This window comes from Artemia franciscana, unplaced genomic scaffold, assembly GCF_032884065.1.
Source record: "Artemia franciscana unplaced genomic scaffold, ASM3288406v1 PGA_scaffold_38, whole genome shotgun sequence".
Lineage (NCBI taxonomy): Eukaryota > Metazoa > Arthropoda > Branchiopoda > Anostraca > Artemiidae > Artemia > Artemia franciscana.
The window spans coordinates 1,176,754-1,203,625 of NW_027062676.1; the positions used below are offsets into that span (position 1 = coordinate 1,176,754).

The following is a 26,872-nucleotide window of genomic DNA, read 5'->3' on the forward strand; positions in this document are numbered from 1 at the left end:
GGAAATTTGTTTTTTTTTTAAATCTAGGAGGGGGGGGGGTCAAAATTCAATAATCACTGTCTAGCTTGTATTGACTTCGAATATATGAAATAGAAGAATTTGAAACAGATATGCTTTCCGGAATCCTGTCAGTTTGTACAACTGACAAACATGTCTTAATAACACAACTAAGAAATTTTGTTGGTGAAGATATATTTCTGCTATGGGTCCTAACCTTCACACCACTCACGGCCTTGAATATAAGGGTGTGACTTTTTTATCACCATTAAGCATGGCTTGGATTCTCAGTTTGCTTCATCTTTCACTAAATTGAAATTTTTGTCCCTGCAGCACCATGATATTTTATAACTAGTCCAGTGACGGAATTGCCATTCACTGAACAAATGATTTTTGGCAGACTTGGTAAACTAAACGCCAGCGAGTCTCCAAGACCAGACGGGATACATCCCATGTGTCTCTTGGAATGCCGATAGGATACCAGCTCTCCCCTATACAACCTCCTTCAGCTATCTCTCCAAAAGGGGAGACTACTTTCCGGCTGGAAAATCCTATATATCAGTCCAATCTATAAAAGTCGTGAACTTACGACCATGACTTGAAAACATAAAATTTAGCTTTACATCAATGATCAAATTTTGCTCAATCTGACGTTTTTATACCTTTTTGGGTATTTACCGCCATCTTTGAAAACAATTATTAGGCTTTCAGTTTCATCACTTTCACTAATCACATGTGATATTTGTTTACATTCAAATTAGAAAATGTCTAAGAGAGGTATATTTATCTGTTACAATCCCTTTTCAGATCCTTATTACCTATCTAATAAGATTTTGAAAGCGTGAAATGGTAAGGCTAGTTTTACAAGTAGCCACTTAACTTCATTCATGCTTTCTGTTGACGAACTTCACTGGCCCTAGAAGTCTGTGGCTTCCGTAAAAACAGTATGTTTTCATAGCAGGGTCAAGTACCTAACATTGGCACCGAACCTCCAAGTTTGAATAGGCAGCCTATTTCATAGATTTGTAGTTATATCTGGGACTTTTTTAGACTTTTGACTAAAATGTCAATAAACGAGTTTAGTATTGGCCTAAGTGAGGTTAGGCTAGTAGCCATACAGTAGACTTCCACATTTAGTCAGGTTGTATATACAAAATCAAAAAGATAATTAATGAAATTATTACACTCCCAGGTAGGGTGGTGGCTCCTCTACAGGAAACATTATTGTGTACAAAAGAGGAGCTTAGTGCCATTGTTTAGGCTATTTTTATTTGGTAAAATTCTAGTTTAATGACTTAGCTATCTCAAGAAGAGGTTTGGTTAAGAAAATGCAACTTTTAGGGATGGGTCTACAGGCTAAAGTATGTCCCAGGAAGGTATTCTGAAGTACCTACCTCTACTCCCTCTCCCTCTAGAGGGTCGTGACCTTTACAAACATGCGTGTCATAAAAGTGAAACCTTGCAAAATAGATCTTCTGCTTGAATGAATTACAACAAAATTGGGTAAAATTCTAGTTAATTGACTTCTTGCTATCTCAGAAAGGGTTTAGGTTAGGAAAATGAAACTTTCAGGGATGGGTCTACAGGCTAAAGTGTGTCCTGGGAAGGTATTTTAAAGTACCCACCTCCACTCCTTCTCCCATTGGAGGGCCCTGAAATTTACCTTCATGACAGGTCTTTACCTATTGAAATTTTGACAAAGCAACATTTTACCTTAATTTTCAGTTACTAGTTGCTTTTTCTCTGCCTTTAGTTCTGACAATGCAATTCCTGTTATTTGAGTAGAATTTTGAGACTTATCAATGTTTTTTTCCCCAAAATTTAGGAAATGTATTTTCATATCTTTAAAACCTTATAAAATGGAATTGAGCAAAGTTATGAAGCTGAAAACAATTTAGTTGTACATCAATTAAGCAGAAGATCTATTTTGCAAGGTTTCACTTTTATAACACACATACTTTTAAAGGTCATCAAAGGTCAGAGCCCTCTAGAGGGAGAAGGAGTGGAGGTAGTTGCTTCAAAATACCTTCCCAGACATAGTTTAGTCTGTTGAGTCATCCCTGAAAGTTTCATTTTCCTAACCTAAACCCTTTCTGAGATAGCAAGAAGTCAATTAACTAGAATTTTACCCAAAATTGTTTTCAGCTTCACAACTTTGCCCAATCCCAATTTATAAGGTTTTAAAAAATTTTGGAAAAAAACCCATTGATATTACTCAGAATTAATTCTAATCAAATAACAGGAATAACATTTTCAGAGCTAAAGACAGAAAAAGCAACTGGTAACTGATAATTAAGATAACACATTGTTTTGTCAAAATTTCAGTAGGTATATCCCTGTCATGTAGGCAAATTTCAAGGCCCTCTAGAGAGAGAAGGAGTGGAGGTGGGTACTTCAAAACACCATCCCAGGATATCCTGTAGACCCATCCCTGAAAGTTTCATTTTCCCAACCTAACCCCTTTCCAAGATAGCAAGAAGTCATTAAACTAGAATTTTACTGAAAGATACTTTTTAATAAAAACAGGCACTGGCTGATAAGGTACTAGAGTTTTCAAAGAAGAGAAACTGGTAAAATTCTAGTTAATTGACTTCTTGCTATCTTGGAAAGGGTTAAGGTTAGGAAAATGAAACTTTCAGGGATGGGTCTATAGGCTAAAGTACGTCCCTGGAAGGTAATTTAAAACAACCACCTCCACTCCTTCTCCCTCTAGAGGGCCCTGAAATTTGCCTACATGACAGGTCTATACCTATTGAAATTTGACAAAACAACATTTTACCTTAATTTTCAGTTACTAGTTGCTTTTTCTCTGCCTTTAGTTCTGAAAATGCAATTCCTGTTATTTGAGTAGAATTTTGAGCCATATCAATGTTTTTTTTCAAAATTCAGGAAATGTATTTGCATATCTTTAAACCCTTATAAAATGGAATTGAGCAAAGTTATGAAGCTGAAAACAATTTTGGGTAAAATTCTAGTCAATTGCTGTTATTTGTTACAATTCCTGTTATTTGAGCAAAATTTTGAGCCATATCAATGTTTTTTTTTTAATTTAGGAAATGTATTTGCATATCTTTAAAACCTTATAAAATGGAATTGAGCAAATTTACAAAGCTGAAAACAATTTTGTTGTACTTCAATTAAGCAGAAGATCTATTTGTCAAGGTTTCACATTTATAACACACATATTTTAAAGGTCAGAGCCCTCTAGATGGAGAAGGAGTTGCTTCAAAATACCTTCTCAGGACATTACTTTAGTCTGTAGATTCATTCCTGAAAGTTTCATTTTCCTAACCTAAACTCTTACTGAGATAGCAAGAAGTCAATTAAATAGAATTTTACCAAGAAACTAAACTTATCCCAACACTACAAGACAAAACCTATGAGGAATGTCTCACCTCACTCAAACTCCTTACTACAGGAAAAGAAGAGATATAATTACAACTTGTAAGTTGTTGAAAAGTAGAGGTTCATCACCACCTTTTCTTGTTAGACATGTGATTCAAAATGATTGTTTAAAAATTAAAATAAATAATTGAAAAAATGAAAAGAAAAGTGAAAATACACTATATAGTTGCCATATATTATATAGCAATAATTTCATTAGTGGTGTTTTCTTTATTTTGGTATATAGTCTATGGCTATATCTAGGACACTGGGGGGGGGGGGGATGTGCTGTTGGGCTAGCAAATTTAGAAATGTGTCAAACAAGGAATTAATTGGTACTATTCTTTTTGTTATATAGTTTCTTCTTCAGAGGGGTATGATTTTATGGTAGTACTATTCTTACCTTATAACATATAGCAAGTAATCATTGATCTGACTTTAATCTTTCTTTTCATTCAAATGCATGTTTTTACATCATTTGTTTTCTCTTAATTCCTTGTGATGAATTTGAATTTCAGACATGATTTAGTTTTGATGCAATAGTTGATACATCTGCTATGAAAATGTTTTGGAACTTTTCCTTCATTTATGCTCAGTAAAGAAGATTTTTGTATTAGATAATGAGTTGCAGTAACTTTGGAGTTTTCCTATTACTCAGCTAGGAAAAAGTGAACATACCACTTGGTGTGCTTTTTATGTTTTTTCCCAATATACTAATTGCTTCTTTTGTAAGTTTTATTTTCATCCTTTAAAGTGACACCTTGTTCCTTATTACTTGATACAACTGGAGCTGCCCATCATCTTTGTCTCACATTGTGATTTACATATACCCAACCAACTTGCATACTCTATCAGAAATTGATGCTGTGCAGTGGTATCTACTCTAAACTACAGAAGAATGGTCCCCTTGATCATACCTATCTGTGGTTGCTGTTACCAAGTGGGCTTAAATTGCATATATCCTAGCACTCTTAGTCAGAAGGTGTGTCACTGGGCTGTAAACATTCACAACCTGTTCCTTTGTAAAATGTTTTAACTGTCATCTCAATAATAGAGCCAAACAGATCCAACATTAAACTTTATTTTGCTCCAAAGTACAAATTAAGATAATTCCAGAATTTTTGGTAACTATTTTCTACTGGCAAATAATTTAAGAGGTGTTGTCATATGCTATTGCCTTTATCCAACAAGCCAATTGCTTATCCTTAACATTTCACAAGATGTAAATGACATCAGAGGGTAGGGGGGCTTATAATTGAAACAGGAAACAGTTTAGATTGGTTTTTGGCCAGCTTACACCTGCTGCCCCTAAAAAATGCAAGACAAGTAATTTCATATGTAAATAAAAAATTTAACCTTTTAAAAGAGGCAGTAATTTATATAGTTTCCAATAGTATTTTGGGTAACAAGTTGTCAGGTCAGTATTTGTTTTTATTTATATATTATTATTTTTCTGACTAAACCTATGGAATTTAGTGTGAAATAGATAAATCAGATAAGAAATGCTCAAATGCACTATTTGATTGCCTGATAAACACTTTCTAAGTATTGGTTAAGATCCCAGTAGGATAAAACCCCCTAGTGTGCAGATGGTGCCTAATCTTGGACACAATATTTTTGACTAACATTTACTCTCTAATCATACAGTGGTTAGGAAACTTATCTTGGATATAGTATAGATTGTTTTAGATAAGACCAGGCTAGTCAGGATTGGCTAACTACAATCTTTGAAAGCTTCTTATTTTAAATTTTAGGCTTAAACAAAAGTTACCCTTATAGCCTAGTCTATTAAAAAACAATTATACTTTTTGCAGCTCTTGTCTATGTTTTGGATGCTTTAAGACTCATCATGAATATAATTATTACTATTGTATTTGCAGTTCCTTCCTATCAAGCCAGGGTTCTTGATGATGCTACCCAAGTATTGGTACTGGAAAGCTTGTTCAGTACTCTTGTTGCCACATTCTGACTTATTTTAACAAAAATGGAGTAAGCTTGTTTTTTTTTTCAACATAATAGATACAGGCAACAAAACTATTGATATTTCAGTTCTCTAGGACTGTTACATTACAAAAAAAGACAGCCATAAACACAATAAACAAGAAAGAAAATAAGTAAGAAGCTGGTTATTCAGGTATTGATTGGTATCATAGACAATATGCTCTATATTCGTGTAACAATACAAAAGATAAAGACAGCACAAAGAACATGTACCATGCTAAAACCATTGATGTTAGCCCTATTTACTGTCTTTAAACATTTAAAGACAGTAACCTGACAACATGGTCAGGCAATATGCTTCAAGGTTTAATAAAACTGTGTACAAAAGAACCCTATCCAACTTTTATCTTGGGTCCTGCCATATTGGTGAAAATAGCTGAAATGAAAGAATTTACCCCAGGATGTACTATCAATAGTAAAGACAATTAAAACTGTCAGGTCCATACAGGATCTGTTTTTCTCTGTGCCAATGATGGCATCATAATGTAATGTCACTGTGTTAAGGGCCCAGTGACACACCATAAGAGAGATGCAATTTAAGCCCACTTGGTAAAACATTCTCTAGTGGTCTAGAGTTGACACCAATGCTCAACAGAAACAACAGATGGAGTGTGCAAAATGGTTGGGAATAACAAGTGGCATCAACCTCTTTGCAGTGCTCTCTTATGAAAAACTAGCATCACTATTCAGTTTACAGCTGAATGGGATGAGCAGTTCCACTTGTATTTCCATGGCTTGTTGCTCTATTCTTTTTTAAGTCTAGACTTGAAGGATGTTGTTGTAGGTACAGTCACTGTTTCATCTTATAGGCAGTTCCAGTCATTAACAACAAATTCAGCAAAATAGTTATGCTGTATTTGTGTCTTCACAGTATGTTTTGCAAATGACTTTTTGTATGGTGCTTGGGAATTGTTGGTACTCCAGCCTCTTATTGTATGGCATATTTTGCAGACTGTTAATGCATTTTGTGGCATACCTTTCAATAAGCTAGCATCATCACTCTTATGTGAGGGGTAGGTATGACATGTCCCAAAATCTGGAATGGGTCTGACAAACAGCTTTATACGGCCTCAGAAAGACAGACCAAGAGCAGCTGGTGATTGTCCATTTGAGCAAACCTAGACTAGAATTTGCTCTTGATACTGCTGATAGCCAGTGTTCATAGAATTTAAGTTGGTCATCAACTTTAAGACCCAAATCTCTTTCATCATGGTTAGGCTGTTGCTGAATTTAAGATTACTGACCTCTTGTCAAGCATCATATATTTATGGCATAGGTTGTTGTTGCCAATTTGGAGGATGCTGTACTTTATGATGTTCCAAACTCTTAACAGCCAATCATTTGCCCAAGTTCGGATTTTTCAGGAGATTGGACTGTAGCTTTTGTGGGTTTGCTGGTCCAAAGAGCTTGGAATCATCAGCATAAAGTTTGATGTTATTGGTGACTTCCTTTGTCATATCATTGATGTAAATGAGAAAGAGGATAGGGCCCAAAACTGTACCCTGAGGGACTCCACTGAACATTGTCACCATTATTTGTAAAAAGTTGGACCTGTTGCTTTCAATATGTCAACAAATTCTTAACCCATTTGTCCAAATTCGTATGGTTGTCAACAACTGATAACTTTGCTTTAAGATGTTTGTGTAGTACTTGTCAAATGCTTGCACTAGACCAAGTAGTATCAAGTACACTTGTATCCCCTTGTCCAGAAGGTCAGTAATAATATTATTTCTTTAGCAAGTTAGTGTCTACTGACTTACCTGGGAGAAAGCAGTGCTGGTCTGAGGATAGAATGCTGTTGGACAGGAGATGTGACAAGATTTCTACATTGACTATACACTCCAAGGTTTTGGCTATAGCTAAAGTCAAGCCATTGGTTCAGTAATTTTCTGTCTTTGTCCTGTCTCCTTTTTTTAAATATTGTGGGTTGTACAGTGTAAATATAAGTGGTATACAGATGTCATTTGCCAATTCCTTCAGAATCCTTAGGTGAATGTTGTCTGGTCCTGTGGACTTGTTAGCATCTAGTGCCTCAAGTTTTTTCTTGACAGATTCTGGGGAAATGATGATAGGTGGCATAGGATTGGGTATGTCAGAAGTTGTAATGGGAGGGAGGGGGCTATCTTGCTCTTCAGTAAAAATTTATGTGAATTATGCATTGAGTGACTCAGCAATTTCTTGCAGGTCAGTAGTTTCAGTCCAATTAGTTGTCTTGAAAGTCTCCACTGAATGTCTACTGTGGTCTTTGCTAGATATGTAATTCTAGAACCTCTTTGGATTATTCTTACTATATTCTGCAAGCTTGGACTTGAATTTAGAAGAGTTGCATAGTAAGATTGTGAAGTCTATTTCAAGCATTTGCAAATTTATCACAATCATCATCTTTCCCCTTTTGAGCATACTTTCTCAAGTATTGGCTTTTTCTGGTTTTGTTCTCTGTGTATCTGAGGAGTCATATAAGGGTGTGTTTAGTTATAGTTGCTGCATTTTTAGTGTAGGCCCTTTTTGTGTAGTCATTTGTGATCTTGTGAAAGGCTAAATTTACTTCAATAATTATGTGATCATTTTTGCCTAGTGGGGGTTGGTAGCTTATGTTCTGTAGCTGTTCTTTATTTCTAAGTAAGACAAGATCAAGATGGGTTGGTTTGTAGAACAATTAATATCTAGTAGGTTTTTCAACTATCTGGGATAGAAAAGGTCATGGAGGCACTCTATGAATGGATACAGATCACCCCTATTCAGCTTGGAAGAATCAAATGGCAATCCATCTTTCCAAACAAGAGTTGGGAAGTTGAAGTCACCAGCAACCATTATATTAACTTTGAAATTCATAGCTGCATTATAAAACATTTTAGCTGTTGATCTTTCAGTTTCAAGGTGATCTGGGGCAGGTGAACTTCTGTACATGCAGTCTACTCTAGTTACAAACATATTTTCATTATCATGAAGGTCAAACCATATTGCCTCAACATAATCAGAATCACAGGGCACACCAAACTGTCATGTACTATAGTATGCCTTGATGAGCACCAAAGTACCACTAGTACATCCTGGCAGATTCAGATTTGATATGAGAAAATAATCAGGCACTTCAACATGGGAATCATCCAACTTATTACTACTAGAGTTTGGACAAACTTCAGTCAGTAGAACCAGATCATTTCAACTCATTCAGTTTTTTAGTAAGCTGGTCAATGTTAGTGATAATAGCAGAAAAATATGTGCTTACTCTTTTTTGTTCTTTCTTTTACTCTGGTGGTTTGTCTGGCAGTTGGGTTCATCTCCATTGTCCTGTATTGAGACAAATGTTGTTGCATCCGTTTTGGAATTTGCAGTCCAAAAATTTTTCAATTCCGATTCACAATAAGTTAAATCTGCACTAAATACATTTGAAAGTTTTTCAAGGGATGCAACACTAATATTTGTACCATTTATATAATCCGAAATTTGGGGTTTTATAATTGCATTGTTGACCAAATTGAACCTGTCCTACATGAACTATCAAGATGGCTAGATCAGGCTACCTAACCTTTTGATGCCCTAAGTGCCAATGGTTTTGATGTAAGTGGTTTTGATGCCCTATGCACAAGCAATGGTTCTGGAGGATCTTATCCTTTTTTTTAAGTGTTTCAAATTAGAGACAATTTTAGATGCTTGTCTTTCCATTTTTTCAATGAGCTGTGACTCATACTTTCTTGTTGGATACCATACAGATGAGCAGCATTCAACAATTTACTCTATCATCATCTTATACAGTAAAGATTTGCTGGTTAAATCTTTTAAGCATTCTTTTGATATAAAGCAAGCTGCAGTTTGATTCACAGGAAGCAGCTGATACTTGTTTCTTAAATTTCAAGTCATGGATGACTGGATAGGGAAGAGTCACTTCATGCCATGCTTTTCATTATCTCTGCATTCATCTGTGGCCTGAAGATATCTGGCCTTAAGTGTAATCTAGTAGCTCTTCAAGTCATTTTTTTTTATCACAAGTCAGGCACTGCTATGTTGCCTACAAAATCTAGATTGTTGACCTATACTTCAAAGTTCAATCAACTGCCTCCTGTTGCTGTGTTCCATAGCATATATTTTCCAGCCCTCAATATACTCTCAAATATACAGGTTATATTCTAGCACTAACTCGTTTTGGAAAGGTTCAATCTGGTTTAATTAAAAAAAGGAAATAACTAAGCTTAAAGTACACTCCTCTGTGACAAAAACTCACGTTGAGACCCATAGATCACATTTGATCTGGATTTGGCAGATCAAAAACATGCCAAGATTGGTAGCTGCTTTTAGAGTTCCCAACTGATTAAGCCTCTGAGGATCTTCTGCTGATTTTGGCCATTTGTCTCCATAAACTACCAGGACTTGTCTTACAAGGATAAAAAAATTGAAGCTTTTCAGAGGGGACCATAAGAACCTCACTTATTAAGGAAAGAACATGCTAACCTAATATTTTGTTTACAAGGCAAGGTATTACAAAAATATACCAAAGAGTAATTGTTCCTTTGCTATTTCGTTTCTCAACCAAAGGTACCACATTCCCAGAAAAGTTTGAAAATTGTTAAATCATCTTTGTGTTTATAACCATCTCTCCAAAGAAATAATCCAAGGAATAGTTCTTTAATTTATTCTAAAAAATTGAAAACTGTATTAAGCCTATAGTTAGACCTGAATTGGAGTCTTGTGCATGTCTCACCTTCCCTTCCTGTAAGAATGACACTATCCTATTGAGGGAGTTCACATGCATACCACAAAAGGCATAGCTGACCTACATGATCTCTCTTAAAACAATAGACTGGAACACCTGCAGCTGCCAACACTTTTTTTCAGATGCCGCCATGGTGACATGATGCTGGCCCTACAAGTATAACACTCAACCAAATAACCCCCCCCCCCCTGCTTTCCAAACATTCAAGCCAGCAAAATATAAGAGATCACTCGCATTAGCTGGCAAAACATCCAGTTAATGCATGAACATGTCAACATTTCTTTTCTAAATATGCTGTAAATGACTGAAATAGTCTTCAAGCTGAAATGGTGATTGTGCCCACAGCTGTGTCCTTTAAGTCCAGACTTGACAAGGAATGGAATCACAAGTCATAGAAATATGAATAGGACTGCACATCCAATTCAATTGCCCATTTATGCCAACCGCATCATAAGAATGTCTTGTTGGAGGAGGGGCTGATGATGCTTGTCATACCCAACTATCTTGAATATTCTATCAGGGTTGTGTGGAGGTGTTATCTTTAAACTGCTGAAGAATGGTCACTGCATGCTATGCCTATCTTGTGGTTGCTGGTACCAAGTATGTCATAAAAATAAAGTATGTCACTCAACCCTAAGCAGTGAAAAAATTTACTATCCTCAACATGGAGCACAGCAGATCCAGTATGGACCTTAATTCTGTTCAAAAGTGCAATTTCAGGTACTATTATGCCTGAAAATATGTTCCTAGACTTTAATTCTGGTTCTTTAAGAAGTTGCCACGACAACCTTACTCTCCTTAGATCTGCCTATGCCTCCAGAGGTATCAAGAAGAAGCCGCCAATCTTCCTGCAAATTTGCTACTGTCTAGTATATCCTCCCACTGAGGTGGGACGGAGGTGTTTAGGTTTTTTGACCTGTCTGGTATGTTTGGTGCATGGTGTTTCTGGGTCTGCCTCTGCTGCATGTACCCAATGATTGCCAGTAGAGCTCTACATTTGGTTGTCAAGGACTGTCCATATGTAGTACAAAATGGAATATCTTGAGAGGTTTTGTCTTTTGATTTGTTTTTGCCTAATAGTTGATGCACCTGAAAAATTCACAAGTCTTAGTTCAATAAAGAAAGTAATGTATTTATAAATAAAAATTACATAACATACCGATTTTCATTTCTGTTTATAATTTATGATTTAAAAAAAAAATATAATATTTTCCCCTCCTATCTCTGTTGCAGGGAATGCTTCTCCTTCACTCCTTCCTTCAATAGCAAGAGTAATGGTCTGTAGCAGCCAGAATTGTTGAAATGTTTTGTTTTTGTATTAAAGTACATATTACATTTAATGATGAAAAAGTAATCATATTATAAATAAAAATTGACTCCCTTCAAATTTCCGAATCTCATAAATATAGCCAAGCTTGATGTTACAAAAACTTGTCTCAAGCCCCCCCCCCTCCCCCTTCAATAAAAACTTGACTCGTTTGGATTTAACATATACTTTTTTGGGGCCTGAGACTCTCCTCTAAAATACTCATTTGGCTCTTTTAGAAACTGGCACACTTGGTAGCTTGTCATATCCCTCTCCTTGAAGAAGTTCTGATTCCAAAAAACTGATAATTATGACTTATGAGCTCTACTGAAGGAATTATAATTTGAACTAATGACTCACTTTTTCATTATAGGACGCGGTGGATCAGCTGGAGGGAAATTCAAGATTTCCCTGGGTCTCCCAGTAGGAGCTGTTATGAACTGTGGTGATAATACTGGTAAGTCCTCTGTTACCTAAAGCCAAGTAGTGGATCTGTTGTTTTTTTTTTATTATTATTATTATTATTATTTTTAGCTGTCAAACCTGGTATCAGCAGGGCAAAGTCCACATATGTATTTGAGAAGTTATATTATAAAAATATAAAATATAATCACATTGGACCAATTGTATAAAAGATGGATTTATAGAGAAATATCCATGCTTACTTCTTAAAATATTAGTGCAGTTTCTGTTGGGTTTGTAGATCTGTGTTCAGAACCCTTACCACAACCCATAAAGGACTTGTTCATTCATTAATTTGACTTTAATAAGTAATTCGTTCTGATTTGTTTGTTGGTGGGACTCAATTTGACTTGCAATGTGCGACAGTTGATTGTCTTGAAAGCGTATTGTATATCTTTATTTCTCTTAGTTGTTTAAGAGCTGCTTGGGATTTTTGCTTCATTTTTCTGCTGTATAATTATTGTATTTTGAACCTCCACATGAATCCTTTCACTCAGTGCTTAATTTTTCATGCAGAACTATATTTTGTATTTTTCTTCAAAGATTCACAAGGAGCAAAATATTACCTCCTGTATTCCACTTCTTTTTTCTTTTTTTTTAGGATTGTCAATAATTCTATTGAACAGTTTTCAAGTTGAATCCTTGATTTTACATTATTCCTATCATTATCAGTTGAAACTGGTGTAACAATTTTGTAGAAAGCAATTATTTTAAAAGTGTCTTATTCGTTTGTTTGTGATTAAGCTCTTTTAATACAGATTATATATATATATATATATATAAAAATAAGTTGTCTGTGTGTGGATCTGTGGATGGATCAGGTGACGTCATGTTTCGGCTGACGTCATGAAATTAGTTGCCATCATTTTTGTTATGACGATGCTTAGTATATTGTAAAACACATTAATTTGGTTAATAATATACCATTTAAAACACCAAAATGAACATGCTGGAGTAGTCACTCGGTGAGAGAGGGTGTCAGAACGGAGAATGAAGGTCCCAGGTTCAAATCCTGGTTAAGCTAAAAAAGGTAAAAAACTAAAAACTAAACAAAAAACTGAAAAAACTAAAAAAAGGCAAAAACTACAAAAAAAAAACTAAAAACTAATAAAAAAAAATAAAAAAGCTAAAAAACTAAAAAAAACTAAAAAAGGTAAAAAAATAAAAAAACTAAAAACTAAAAAAAGGAAAAAACTGAAAAATAGAAGAGAAAAAGAAAACTAATAAAATTAAGAATAAAAATAAAAAAAAATAAAAAAGATAAAAACTAAAAAAAAAGTAAAAAGAAAAAACGAAAAAAAACTAAAAAAGCTAAAAAAAAAAGGTAAAACCAATAAAAAACTAAAAAGAAAAAAAGGAAAAAAACTAAAAAAAAATTTCATCTAAAAAACTAAAAAAACTAAAAAAAGGTAAGAACTAAAAAAGAAAAAAATAAATGACGACACTCAAAGAGAAAGCGACCGGGACAAAAGGAATGTTCGATTAGCAATCAACAAAGCACCGGGACACAGGGAGTATAAATGACGACCAGGACATAAGTAAAAAAAAACTAAAAAGAAGGTAAAAACTACGAAAAAACTAAAAAGAAAAAAAAAACAAAAACTAATAAAAAAACTAAAAATCTGAAAATCTAAATAAACTAAAAAAGAAAAAAATAAAAAAGGAAAAAAATAAAGGAGAAAAACAAAACTAAAAAACGAATGTATATACAGACCGGGACACCGGGATACAAATGACGACTGGGACACAGGGAATATAAATGACCATACATAAGCCATAATGACCAGGACATAAGTAAAAATATAAATGACGACCGGGACACAGGGACACAACTACAACGGGGACGCCGGGGGGCACAGGGGGATATAAATGACGATCAGGACACCGGGACAGGGAATGGTCGATTAGCAATCACCATCAACAAAGCTCAAGGGCAATCATTAGAATCATGAGGTATAGATCTGAATACGGATTGTTTTCCCATGGACCATTATATGTTGCATGTTCAAGAGTCGGTAAACCTGACAATCTATTTATATGCACAGACAATGGGACAGCAAAGAATGTTGTATATTCGCAAGTTTTACGTAGTTAAAAACATATATATAATATATCTATCTATATTCACAGGTGGGACATAGGGACACAACTACAATGGCGCGTAACGACTTACGCGCGCGGGGGGGGCTTGGGGGGGGCGCGAAGCGCCACCCCCAACAGCTAGTATATATATATTTTTGGGATGTTTGGTTAAATAAATTCTATTACTTCAGAAGAAATTGTCTAAATAATGTTCAAAAAAGCTCATAAAAATATATAGCATAACTCAAGCTGAAGAGCCTTCAAAAACAGAAATTAGGATATTTTGGAGCGCAAAAATTTAATTTTAGTTGTAGTAAAACATATTTGTATATATATATATATATATATATATATATATAATCTGGCAAATGTGAAATTGAGTTTTGCCTTATTGAGAAACAATTATCTTTCTTTCTTGCCCTCTCTCACTTTTTTTCTTCATACAATAACTGAATGGGTGGCATTTGACACAAATAATTGCTCTTATATATATTTTCTTGTAGGTTGGTGATCTGGGTTTTAACTTTTTTTTTTTTGTTTTTTAGGGGCCAAAAACTTGTATGTGATTGCCGTGTATGGCGTTAAAGGTCGTTTGAATCGTCTTCCGGCTGCTGGGTGTGGCGATATGTTTGTAGCCACAATTAAAAAGGGTAAACCTGAGCTTAGGAAAAAAGGTAAGATGTTTGTATTTCTTTGGTTCTTTTTTAGCTCTTATCCCTATGTTTGTTGTGAGGGTTCTGTAGCATTTTTCCCTATATTTTAAAGGAAAGGGAAGACCCAATAGCCTTTTTTTTAAAAGACGACTTGGGTCCTTTCTTAAAGAACTCAACCTGCTTCATTGAACCTATTAGCTTGAAAAAAAAAACTCAATTGCTCAAAACCTTCATCCCAAAGACATAAGAAAAATCGCCTTTTATTTAGGGTGGTAGTGATTTTTAACTCCTTTTTTTTAGTTTTCACCAGGCTTGCATTGGACTTCATAAACGGTATAAGGACTCTTTTGAAAGCTAATACTTTTACATAGGCACTTTTTATAAGGCCGTTTTGATAGCGCTACTAAATTAGTATAACTGAGCCTGTTTCTTCCTGGTCATGGATCATCACAGGGGATTTTTTTTATGTAAATAAATTGTTAAGTCGAAGAACTCAGAACTCATCCCGGAGTACACATATATAACTACAAACCAGCCTGTGACTTTATTACTATTGATTATAGAGTCGAGTCTACTGCACCTTTCCTTCCCGGTTAGTGGTCAAGTTTTCTAGGAGGAAGGGATCTTATGCATTCAGAAAACATTGTGAGTAACTTTTTGGTCAACAATTTTTGTTGTCAGTATGTACAAAGGAGCATTTAGATTGTTTTTATTTTTGTTTCAAGTTTGAACATACCTTGCAAAGATAGATCAGTTATAGTCAGAACATTTTTTACCAACAGGCTAAAAACCCGGATTGGATCCTGATTTCATCGATTAAGTTCAGCTTGTTGTCTGTCAGAACCGCCTACACGCGCAGTGTTGAAGTGGGCTAGAATTTTTGTACTGGTAGGCATCTGAATGTTTAGATTTTTTTAACGTTAGGAAAGGAGGCAGTCGCTTGATTCTTGTTTGTAGTGGAACTAAATTTGCCGTGAACGGTCTTGGGAAGAAATAAGGTTCAACTAAATATTTGATATATAATGATGTCAATTACTGAAAAGCCGATCAGTTCAAAATTTGATTTTAGTGTAGTTTCATTTTTTTTCAAAGCTGTAATAAATACGTAAGAAAATGCTTGCAATAAAATGCCATTTTCAGTAAAGCGCCAGTGAAGTAGTAGGTTTTAGACTTTTAAAGTTAGGAAAGGAGGCAGTACCCATACTCTTCTTTGAATAGGTTTTTGTTCGTTTCAATCTTGGTTCGCATATTTAATTCAAGCTTTATTCGTTTTAAGGTTTAAATATTCATTTATATTAGTACAGTTGTATGTTTGTTTGCTATGATGGTCTATTTAGTTTCTGTTCATTTTGGGTTTCACTTATGCTACAGTAGTAAAATTTTGTGTTTGTTTTAAGCTTGTTTTGCATATTCAAATTTAAGCTGTACTCGATGTAATATTTATTTATTCATTTATATTGATACAACAAAAGAATAAAATCAAAAGCAATACAAACCAGAAGAACGGAACAACAAGAATAATGCATGAAGGGATAAAGAAAACTAGAAACAATATTATTTTAAGGAAAACTAAGAACAATTACCCCCCCTCCCGTACAAAAAAGCAAACCAAATGTATTTAAGCTACTCCAACCAAATCCAAGTAATAAGAGTCAAGTCTACTACAGGTTAGATTTTAATTACTTTTAGTTTTAACCACGAACAATTCTGATCTTCACCTTCTCTTCTTCACTTGAGTATCCGCAATCCCTTTTTCTTTTTATTATACGTTTCTTGCTTGTCCTTTTTCGGTGGTTGGGGTTAACTCCACTGGAGCTCACCCATTGCAGAAATACCTTCCCCCCCATGCAGGAAATGCCCCCCAGAAAATAGCCCTCCACGGATCAGTCCTCCTCTGCAGAATAAACTCTGCTCGTTTTGGGGGATAGAAAATCGTATATATTCCCAGAAAATCGTAAGGGATAGATATTAATTTCACGTTTTTAATAAGTTTTTTAGAGTTTCTTTTGTACTTCTCCCACTAAAAACCTTTTGCTGCCTTTTTTCTGGGAAACTTTTCCACTTAGAAGGGGATAACCGGCATGATTTTGAAAACAATCAGAAGTTAAAAGTCGTTTTCAAATGAAAGTGCGCTAAGCAATTTTTTTTTACCCCAGATCATCTGCAAGAAATTTTCCGAGTGGAATTTTCACCTAGAATGGGATTGTCTAGAAGGAATTTACCTAGAGAGGAGGGATATTTTTACGTGAACATAACTTTCCATGGTGGAATTTTTACGTGGGTAAAGGAAATTTAAGGCATTTTTTCATGGGAGGGGGGGATTTCTTTGTGTTATTTAAAAGCCATCAGAAATCTAAATTAAAAAGAAGTTTTAAACTGAAGTAAGGAACAATATCAAAACTTAAACAGGCATAAATTATTACATATAAGAAAGGGGTTGCCTCCTCCCCAAGACCTTGCTCTTTACGCTAAGGTTTTGACTTTGTCCCAATTCCTTAAGAATGACTCCTGAAACACTATGGCCGTTTAATAAGAACAATAAGCTTCTTTTAATTTCCAATCGCCTTTTATGAAAGAGTGTCGGCGGGTACAGAGTGGGAGAGCTGATGGTGCCTGAAACCACCTTGAGGGAGCCGGATTTTCTGGCATAATCCGATCAACAGTCAGAAGTTAAAGTTTTAAAAACAAGTTTTTTCAACTCAAAGTACAGAACAACATTGAGAAAGACAAAAATTAGTGAATATATGAGTGGGGCTGCACCTTGCTCATTAAACTAACGTCTCTATAGCTTTGACAAACCTTTTTATTCTAGTTAAACGGTCCTAATGTTTATGAAGTCTTTCTTAAAGAATTGGGCGAAAAGTCAAACTTTAGCGTAAAGAGAGAGGGGCTTAAGAGGGGGAAGCCCCGTCATACATTGATAATTTTTTCATTTAAAGTTTTAATGTAGGTCCTTACTTTTAGTTGAAAAACTTGTTTTTTCTCTTTAATTTCATAAGAGGGCTGTTGTATTGAAATAAACAAACATCATTAACATAGGATTCTGATTAATGAGTAATTCTTCTGGGCTTAGTCTGTTTTGGTGGGCGTTTTCAGGTTGAAATTCTCTTCCTAGCTAATTTATCTACTACGGGTCGCCTTTCCATAGTAGCATAATATTTGTAGGTATGTGTATATAATGGGTCGGAGGTAATAGACTTGAGACTCTCTGTGCAGGATTTTGACTCTTGTTGATAGAAGAGCATCGCCAAGTGCTGCAAACCATTTTGTGACAAAGAATAGGCCCAAGATTGCGCAAAGCCTTCCTTCATACTGGAGGTCCTAGGGACTTCTTGCTGTACGGTTCTGAGCCGGCTTAAGCGCTTCGGTGTAGGCTTGAGAAGATGTGTTGGTCCCCGTCCTGCATTGGTTTCCGGGACCATTGCTTTTCCTGAGGCCAAAATAATTTAGATGATTTACAGAACATGTAAATTGGTACTTGGAATGTTTTGACGTTAAAAAATAACTATCGTATCGACATTTTGATTGACGAATTGGGACGATTTGAACTGGACTTATTAGTAGATTCAGAAACTCGTATCCCAGGGGTAGAAAGCATGAGATTAGGTGATATAGAATTTGTTTATTCTGGTAGGAAGGATAGGTACGTAGACAGGGAGTAGGGCTCATGATGAATAAGGAAGCTGCTAAGTCTTGTTTAAGCTGGGAAGGTATAGTAGTATATGCCCCTGTAGGGCTGACTGGCGGAGATACTAGTGAGTAGTCAATTTGGACCTGTCCCAGTTAAAGATAAGAACGAGGCCATAATTAGTGATAAAGAAAGAGTTAAAGAGAGATGGGCAAAACATTTTGAGAATGTGCTAAACCGAGATTGAGTTGCAGGAAAAAATATAGAAGAAAATGAAGAAGTTTTTTAAACCTTGGATGTGAAGGAAGATTTTTTTTTGCGAGGAAGGATTAGCGACAGTATTAAAAGGATAAAAAAATAATAAGGCTTCAGTTGCTGTTAGTGTGGTAAATGAGTTTCTTAAATATGGTGGCTCTGGGGTTAGAAATAAGTTGCTGAAGATTATGAATATGCTTTTTGAAAAAGGGGAAGTACCTAGCGATTTTAGGAAAACCTTAATTCAACTACTGTATAAGAAAGGTGATAAGAGTGAGTACGGTAATTATTGAGGCATTACTTTGGTCTCTGGAGGTAGCAAATTACTTCGTAATAAGATATTTTTTAGACTAAAGTATCCTGTAGACAAAGTTTTAAGAGAAGAACAGTTCTGTTTTAGAAAAGGTAGAGGATGTGTCAACCAAATTTTACTCTTAGGTTAATAATTGAGGAGTGCCTGATTAACAACTTTAATCCTCAGTTTTAATGATTATGAGCAAGCGTTCGATTCTGTTGATCGAAGAGCTTATTAAAGGCTTTATCCTTGTATGGTATTCCCCTTTATGTGGATCATTTTGATGGATTTGTCTTAAGAAGCACAAGAAAGACAATGAAATCAAACGGGGAAGAAAAAATCTCCTGGACTTAGATTAACCTGATGATTTATGCATCATAGGTCAAAATGTGAGCAAAATGAATGAAATTGAGGTTTTGCGAGTTCAGAGTGCTAGAATAGGTCTGGAAATAACTTTAAGACGAAGTCACTAAGGCTAGAAATAAGTGAAGACGAAAAGGTGACGTTGGGTAACGAAAAGAGTGATCAGATGGACAGCTTCACTTACCTTGGTAGCGTTATTAGTAAAGACAGTGAGAACAGTGAAGATGTTAAAAGTAGAATAGCTAAGGCTCAGGGTGTTTTTTTTTTTCACGTTAAAAAAGATAATTGTTAGGTAGATAAGTCTGCAAACCAAGATTAGAATATTGGAAACTACAGTGATGACAGTGGTCAAATATGACTCAGAAGCATGGGTGCCCCGTAAACCGGATGGAGGTTTGCTATATGTTTTCCAGAGAAATTGTCAATGGATTGTTCTGGGTACCCGGTTGACTGATCGTATTTCAAACAATAGGCTGTACGAAAAGCGTGGTTCAATCCCGCTTTCTACGGCTATAATGAGAGAACGGTTGAGATGTCTAGGGCACGTTCTGAGGATGAAAGATGGCAGACTGTCAAAGATTGTCCTTTTCGGCCAACCGTCTAGGGCTAAACAAAAAGCCGGTCGTCCGCGGTTGGGGTGGGAGTATATCATAAAGAAACACTTAATGAAATGGGAGCCTCCTGCGAGGGTGTACAGAGGGAGGCTTTAGATAGACTGGGATGGAGGAGTGCGCGTAGTTATATTGACCTTAGGCGGTTTGGTACTGCGATGAGTTGTTAGTAGTAGTAGTTTTGGCATTGAATATGAAAAATATTTTAATAACAAATATTAAATTGTTGAAAACATCAGTGCTGGCCTGGAAGTAATACGGTTTTTCCCAATTTTTCATTTGGAGATATTCCGGTGGAATTATCTGGGGGCTATTTTCCGCGTGTTTTGATTTCTGTGAAATAACTTCTACGGAAGGTGGCATTTCTGGGGTGATCAAGAAACCGATTAGAGATTAAAGTCTTATTCAAATAAAAGAATGCTAAGGAGAATTTTTCAGGCTGAATCATCCGCAAGCAATTTTAGGGGGAGGGGGATTCTCAGTGAGTATGGAACTGTCTGGAGAGAATTTGACGGGGGGAAGGTTTACTTTACGCTGGATGAAATTTCACCGAAGGAGATTTCGGTGAGGGTTAGGGTTGCCAATCCATGTATGAAAGGTGTCCCCCTCATTAATACGTGGTCTTTTATGCTTAAGTTTAACTGTGTGGAACTGTCTGGAGGGAATTTGACGGGGGGAAGGTTTACTTTACGCTGGATGAAATTTCACCGAAGGAGATTTCCGTGAGGGTTAGGGTTGCTTATCCATGTATGAAAGGTGTCCCCCTCATTAATACTTGGTCTTTTATGCTTAAGTTTAACTGTGTCCCAATTTTCTGAGAGTGTTTACTAAAAAACTTTTTTTTATTTATTAGAAAAGGAAGGTTTTTTAAAGTGCCAACAGCTTTAACGTAAAATGTAAGGTAATGAGGAGGAAGCAACCCTTCATATAAGGAATAAATCTTCCGAAATTAATTTGCAAATTTGGTTTAAATTTTTCATATACATTGAGCCAAATTCGAACCTGCATTAGTTGAGAAACGGTTAGAAATTGAAGTTTTTAAAGAAAGTTTTTAACTGAAAGAAAGAAGCAGTATTAAAAGTTAAAACGAACAGAAATTATTCCGTGTATGAAAAAGGGTTGTCCTCTCCTCAACGCCTGACTTTTTACGCTAAAGTTTTTATTGTTTTAAAAAGTAGAGTTATGACAGAGTCAAACTTTAACGTAAAGAGCGAGACGTTGAGGAGGAAACAACCCCTTTCATATATGGAATAATTTGTTTGTTTTAAGTTTTAGTGTTGTTACTTACTTTCAGTTAACAAATTTGTTGTTTTTTTTTCATTTGATTCAAAAAAGAAAAGCTATTGCCTATTGCTTAGACATATCATTTGTTATTGGGAAGTAAACAGACATTTTCTGGAAGCACATTTTTTCTGGGGGAACTTTCAGTGGTTAGATCTGGGGGATGCCCCCTCTTAAATACTTCGCTCTTTACGGTAAAGTATGATTTTTTATCCCAATGCTTTACGAACAAAAAGGTGAAACACAAGGTCCACTGAATTAGAATAAAAGAGCTTTTTGAACATTCTAAACATTAGCGTGATGAGCGAGGTATTGTGGGGGGGGGTATTCTCCCCATATCGTAATAATTTTTGTTCGTTTAAATTTTAATGTTGATCCTTACTTTTCAGTTGAAAAAACTTGTTTTTTTTATCACTTTAAGGCACAAGCAATTGGGGAAAACATTGAAATACCGCTGATTTTACGCTTTGGATGCGTGAGCTAATTGCATATAGGCCATTCGATTGCCTCTGTGTCGCCTTTGTCAAAGTAGCGCTAATCAATGTGAAGTAAATTATGCAAATAAGGTAAAAAAAAAATTTCGGGGTTCTGACGATAACTGAGATATAATAGTAAAAAGAGAAGAATCCAGAATGTTGACTGGCATTTTTTTCTTTTTTTTTAGCGAGAGAGAGAGTAATTGTGTATTAATATTTCTCCTTTTTTAGTTATGCCAGCAGTTGTCATTCGTCAGAGAAAACCATACAGAAGGAAGGACGGTGTTTTCATCTACTTTGAAGATAATGCTGGCGTTATTGTAAACAACAAGGGTGAAATGAAAGGTAAGAAAAATAAGTGAGACAGATTTTTCGTCACTTCGGTCTTTCTGGTTTTATTCATCAGCCTGTAATTTATTTTTTTACATTATACCTCCTTAAATGGAATCAAGATTACAATGAGATGTGCATGCTTAAGAGAACCGCAAACACCCATATCGCTGCTTAATATACTAATCATCTGAAATCATGAAACATTCCTTTGAATAGAAAAATCCCCCGGCTTCCTTCTGTTCTTGATGAGGAAAGACGGCATTCCCTGTATTCTAATGGGGCGAGAAAATGCAGTTGTGATGTGAATAATTATAAATATTAGAAAAACCCGTTGTTGGGAAATCAAATTACTCGCACTACTCATTTTATGCATACGGATTGCGACTAAAATAAATAGAAACACTGCAGCTAAAGCGTGTATGGTATAAATGCAAGATACTGCTAATTGGTATAATTGCTGAGTTCAGTTGATATATAAATCAATAAAAATACTAACATATTTTTTCTTTTGTTTCCCAAAAGCATTTTAAATCTTGCTTAAGTCACATGTTGTTATAAAGAAATGCAGTCTGGCGACGTGATTTCTGCCCTCTTTGTGGTCGACAGAGACACGTGACCAGGTAAACCGGAAAAATCTTTTGGGTATATACACATACATGTGTATGTACATATATGCATGCACATACAATTTATGTATGTATTAACACGAATATTCATACCCACAGACTCACTACAAAACAATTTATGGCTTGTAGCTCATTCTCGAATTATCTCATAGTCTTTGGTATATAGTCAGCTGAAGGGTGCATGTCCTGTCCATGACCCACCAAAATATTGCCAATGTCCCACCTGTGGAGTCTGCGTCCCATGTTGGGGATGAAGGATCTAGATACTCCGTCTTGTTGCAAATGTTATTTCTGCTCATTATATTGCCAATGTCCCACCTGTGGAGTCTGTGCCTCATGTTGGGAATGAAGGATCTAGATACTCCATCTGGTTGCAAATGTTATTTCTGCTCATTAAAAAACAAAAAAAAAACACACATTATACTACTCAAGAAGCAGAAGAAATATTCTGCTCCAGTCTTTACTTTTTGATGTTGGAAAGGAGCACTGGAATGGAACATTCTGGAATCAGGAATAACTTAACGTATTTGTTGCTCTTCATTAGTGTTACCTTAGCCCAACAATCTTGTGTTGTTTTGTTTTTTTTTCGTAGCTTTTCATCGCCATGGACTGTGAAAACTATTTACACAACAAACTATTTGATGAAGTTTTAGATTTTTTCGAATATTAAAGAAGCCATTTCGTTTTGAAAGGTTTCGTGGAAATGTTTTGAAGATACAGTTTATGCAGTCAAAAGCTATATCCAATATCTCAGTTTTTAGTGAGGTGCACATCCTCTTCGGGGATGACATTTTTTAATGCTGTAAGTATTATAACCATTTAAGGGTCAATTGGAATATATCTAACCCTATGGACAAAAGTTGATGGGCCTCTTAAATCTCTGATAGAACATCTTTTTCCCTTGGAGACTAGAGAAATAAATATCTATTGGAGTGTTTTAAGGAACTGAAGCTGTCTCCTTGAAGAGAGGATGTGTCCTCCTGGGAGTTGAAGGATTGTGGATTTTTTTCGTTCGCACTAAACTTCATCTCAGATTTTTTATTACTGTTATTAAACTTATGTTTATCGTATATTAAGAATGTAGATTTGTCTTTGTATAATTTCAATGCTAGTTCGCCTCGAGTGTGTTCATAATGTTCACTTGGGATGACTTAGCAAAGTGAATGAATTGTAGATATGTTTTAAAATATTGCAACTATTGGAGTATAGGGTTTAATTAAGCACAAATTTCAGAATGTAGAAATGGGTTTCAAATTTTAGACATAACTTGTAAGGCTCGCTTACCCATTTTGATAGTCTTGCACTTTTTAATATTTCGAACTTATTTTTCTTTTAGGATCTGCAATCACTGGACCAGTTGCAAAGGAATGTGCAGATCTTTGGCCAAGGATTGCCTCAAATGCTAGCAGCATTGCTTGATTTTTATGAGCTGTTGTTACCAATAAAAAAAATTCCTAAATTTCTGTCTTATAGTTACTTTTAGTGCCGACTACTGAATGCTATGTCTAAAAGAGTATTTTAGCCTTTTTTTATTAGGGGGTACTATCTTTATGCTAAATGACCATTAATCATACCTGCAAGTTTTATATATTTCCGTAACATAAAGAAAGAAAACGATCAAAAAGGGGGTTTTGAAAGGCCAAATGAAAATACTGAAGAAACAAAGAAAGCAGAAAGCAATTATTTTGAGAGAACAACTGCCTCTCTTCTTCAGTGCGAACAGAATAATATGATCAAGGAAAAAGCAAAAAAAACAACGTTGAAAGTACAACAAAATCAATGAAAAAAAATTCCAAAAAATAAAATTCAATTAAGACCAAGAATTAAATTCGAATACCTAACAAAAATAAGGTGAGGTATTCGCCAATATTCGTGATTTTCACAAAATCCAAACAAATATGAACTGCCATCGACGGATACTAACGAACAACTGAGAAATAAAAGAAAAAAATTATTCACTCAAACAGACGAAGCAGCAATTGAATAAATTGGGGATTTAGGTCACCTGATTTCTGATTTTAACCATTGTATTTCTTACGGATACCCTTTGAGACAAAAGGGGTTGATGACGTATTTGATTATATGATTGGGGAAGTGGTTCAACGTTTATTCCAGGGATTACTAAGGTGTCGGCTTCTCTTTTGAGAAAACCGAAATACGACTCGTTTTTTCTTAAATCACCTGAATCTCTGTTCAAAGCTAGACCTAAATGTTGGTATTTATAAATTTCAACCGCTTCTCTGTAGTGCTGGACAATACCTTTGTCATGCGAAATTAGGCTAGCTTGGTTAAATAAAACAGTCTGGTCTGGATTATTAAATATGTGTTCTGAGAGAGCAGAGTAAAAATTTTCTGTTTTTTTTTTTTTTTTTTTTTTTTCGCTTTTTAAGGGTGTTATTAATTTAGGTAGAGTGCTGAGTTAATCTATCCGTAAGTCATTGATCAGTTCTTCCGATGTACCAAGGACCACAAGAGCAAGGAATTCTGTAGACACCAGAGTTTTCACCTATCGGGATAGGGTCTTTACCTTGGTAGATTTGGGAACTGATAGTTTTTCTGGGGCTATAGTGAGTGAAAATATTATTATTCCTTAGATTTTTGGAAATGTGGTCTGAAACCCTTTTAACGTACGGGAGACCAAGATAAACTGAATTTTCCCTTTGATTTGGGTTTACTGTGTCTTTATCTGATAATTTTTCAAGACATTATGCAATTACAGAATTTATTAAACTTATTGGATAACCATTCCCAAATAAAATGTCTAAGGTGGTTAAGCTCTGAATCTAGGAAACCTTGAGAACAAACTTGCAATACTCTGTCAACTAGAGAAGTGGCCACTCCCCTTTCACAGCAGGGCAATGATTAGAGGAATAATTTAACTAACGGTTACTATGTGTGGGTTTTTTAAAGACTCTAAACTGGAAGCATGTTTCATTTTGGTGAACCAGGACATCTAAGAAAGGAAGACGCCTTTCTACCTCTAATTCCTGAGTAAGTTTAAGTTTTGGATCCAAGGAGTCAAGCAAGTAAAGGAAAGACTCCAGAGATTCGAAAGAGCCTTTTTCTTCAAGTTTTTCCATTAAGATATCAGCCTCAATTGGTGAAAAAGGGGTGCCCATTGAAAGCCCATATTTCTGTCTATAAAAAATGCCTCTATAATGGAAGTAAAAAGAAGTTATGTTACAAAGGGATGTAAGCGAAAGAAGTGTCTGATTCGAAAGTGTAGATTTTCCTGATATAGATGGGTTAGAACTAAGTTTATGCTCGCTTTAGTTAACCGAAACTTGCTTTAACTTGGAAACGAAATCAGCGGAATTTTTAATATAGGATTTTTGAGCCTGAATTAGTGGGCCGAAATACAACTGATAAGAATTTCCCTATTTTTGCTATAGCAGAATTAAATGTTGTTCTTTCCGCGTTTGTTTTTTGGTTTTTGCTTTTTCCTTATCATATTATTTTGTTCGCGCTGAAGAAGAGATGCGGTTGTTCTCTCGAAATATTCGCTTTCTGTGTTTTCTTCAGTATTTTCATTTGGCCTTTAAAAACCCATTTCGATCGTTTTCTTTCTTTATGTTATGGGAGGCCAATGTGGTTTAAGAAATTATCCATTTAATACCTTTCTAAGTATATAAAACATACTCTAGAAAGAAAAAATCAGTCATTATGTTTGGTAACACACCCTTTTATGTTTTATACTTTTAAGTAATAGGCAATAAGAAAAGAAGGGCTTTCCTTAATGTATTTTATTTTTTCCTGATAAAAAAAATTGCAAATTTATTTACAAACTTATTGAATGACAAAAATATAGGCCGATATCGAGGAGAGATCGACATACCGCCTTCCCCAAAATATCGTGACTGTATTTTTCTATAATTCTCAGAAACATGATTTGAATGCTGTTTTCAAGAATTTCACTCCTCTCATGATTTTTTTTTTCTTGTCATGTCTAATGATGACATTCAGATTATCCATGGCCTGCACTGAAGTTTTTATGGACATTAGATGTAAATATGCATTAGACTACAAGATAAACCTGAAAAAATGCAATATTATTTTTGGTCAGGGCAGGAAGGTGTAGATGATCACTATATCTCTGTAGTTCAGACATTTAGTCTTCTCCAGGCCTTGATTTTGGAAGAAGTAGATTCACAATTATAAGTTTTGTAATTATTGTTAGCCTTTACCTTGGTTTGAGGGTTTTGCAAGTCAAATTTAAGGTGCCCTAATGTGCTAGGATAAGGCTTATTTATTGCAAAAAAAAATAAAAACTCAGGTAAAGCTTTAGTGCATGACCACTGTTAAGGCAACATTGTAATGAAATAGTTCTTACATTGAAATATGCCCAAAAAAACACAAAAATTTATATTGAACAACTTTTGTGGTTTTATTTTACTCAAGTGTTTTATAA

At 35.2% G+C, this 26,872-nt stretch overlaps 1 protein-coding gene across 1 annotated transcript; it reads left to right on the forward strand.

Annotated features, from left to right (window-relative positions):
* Nucleotides 1-666: 666 nt before the first annotated feature.
* LOC136041808 (large ribosomal subunit protein uL14) lies at nucleotides 667-23,923 on the forward strand. Its single transcript, XM_065726571.1, has 5 exons — nucleotides 667-774; nucleotides 11,773-11,856; nucleotides 14,489-14,617; nucleotides 21,737-21,850; nucleotides 23,801-23,923. The coding sequence occupies exons 1-5, from the start codon at nucleotides 762-764 to the stop codon at nucleotides 23,881-23,883; spliced, it is 423 nt and encodes a 140-aa protein (XP_065582643.1). The 5' UTR covers nucleotides 667-761; the 3' UTR covers nucleotides 23,884-23,923.
* The last annotated feature ends 2,949 nt before the right edge of the window (nucleotides 23,924-26,872 follow it).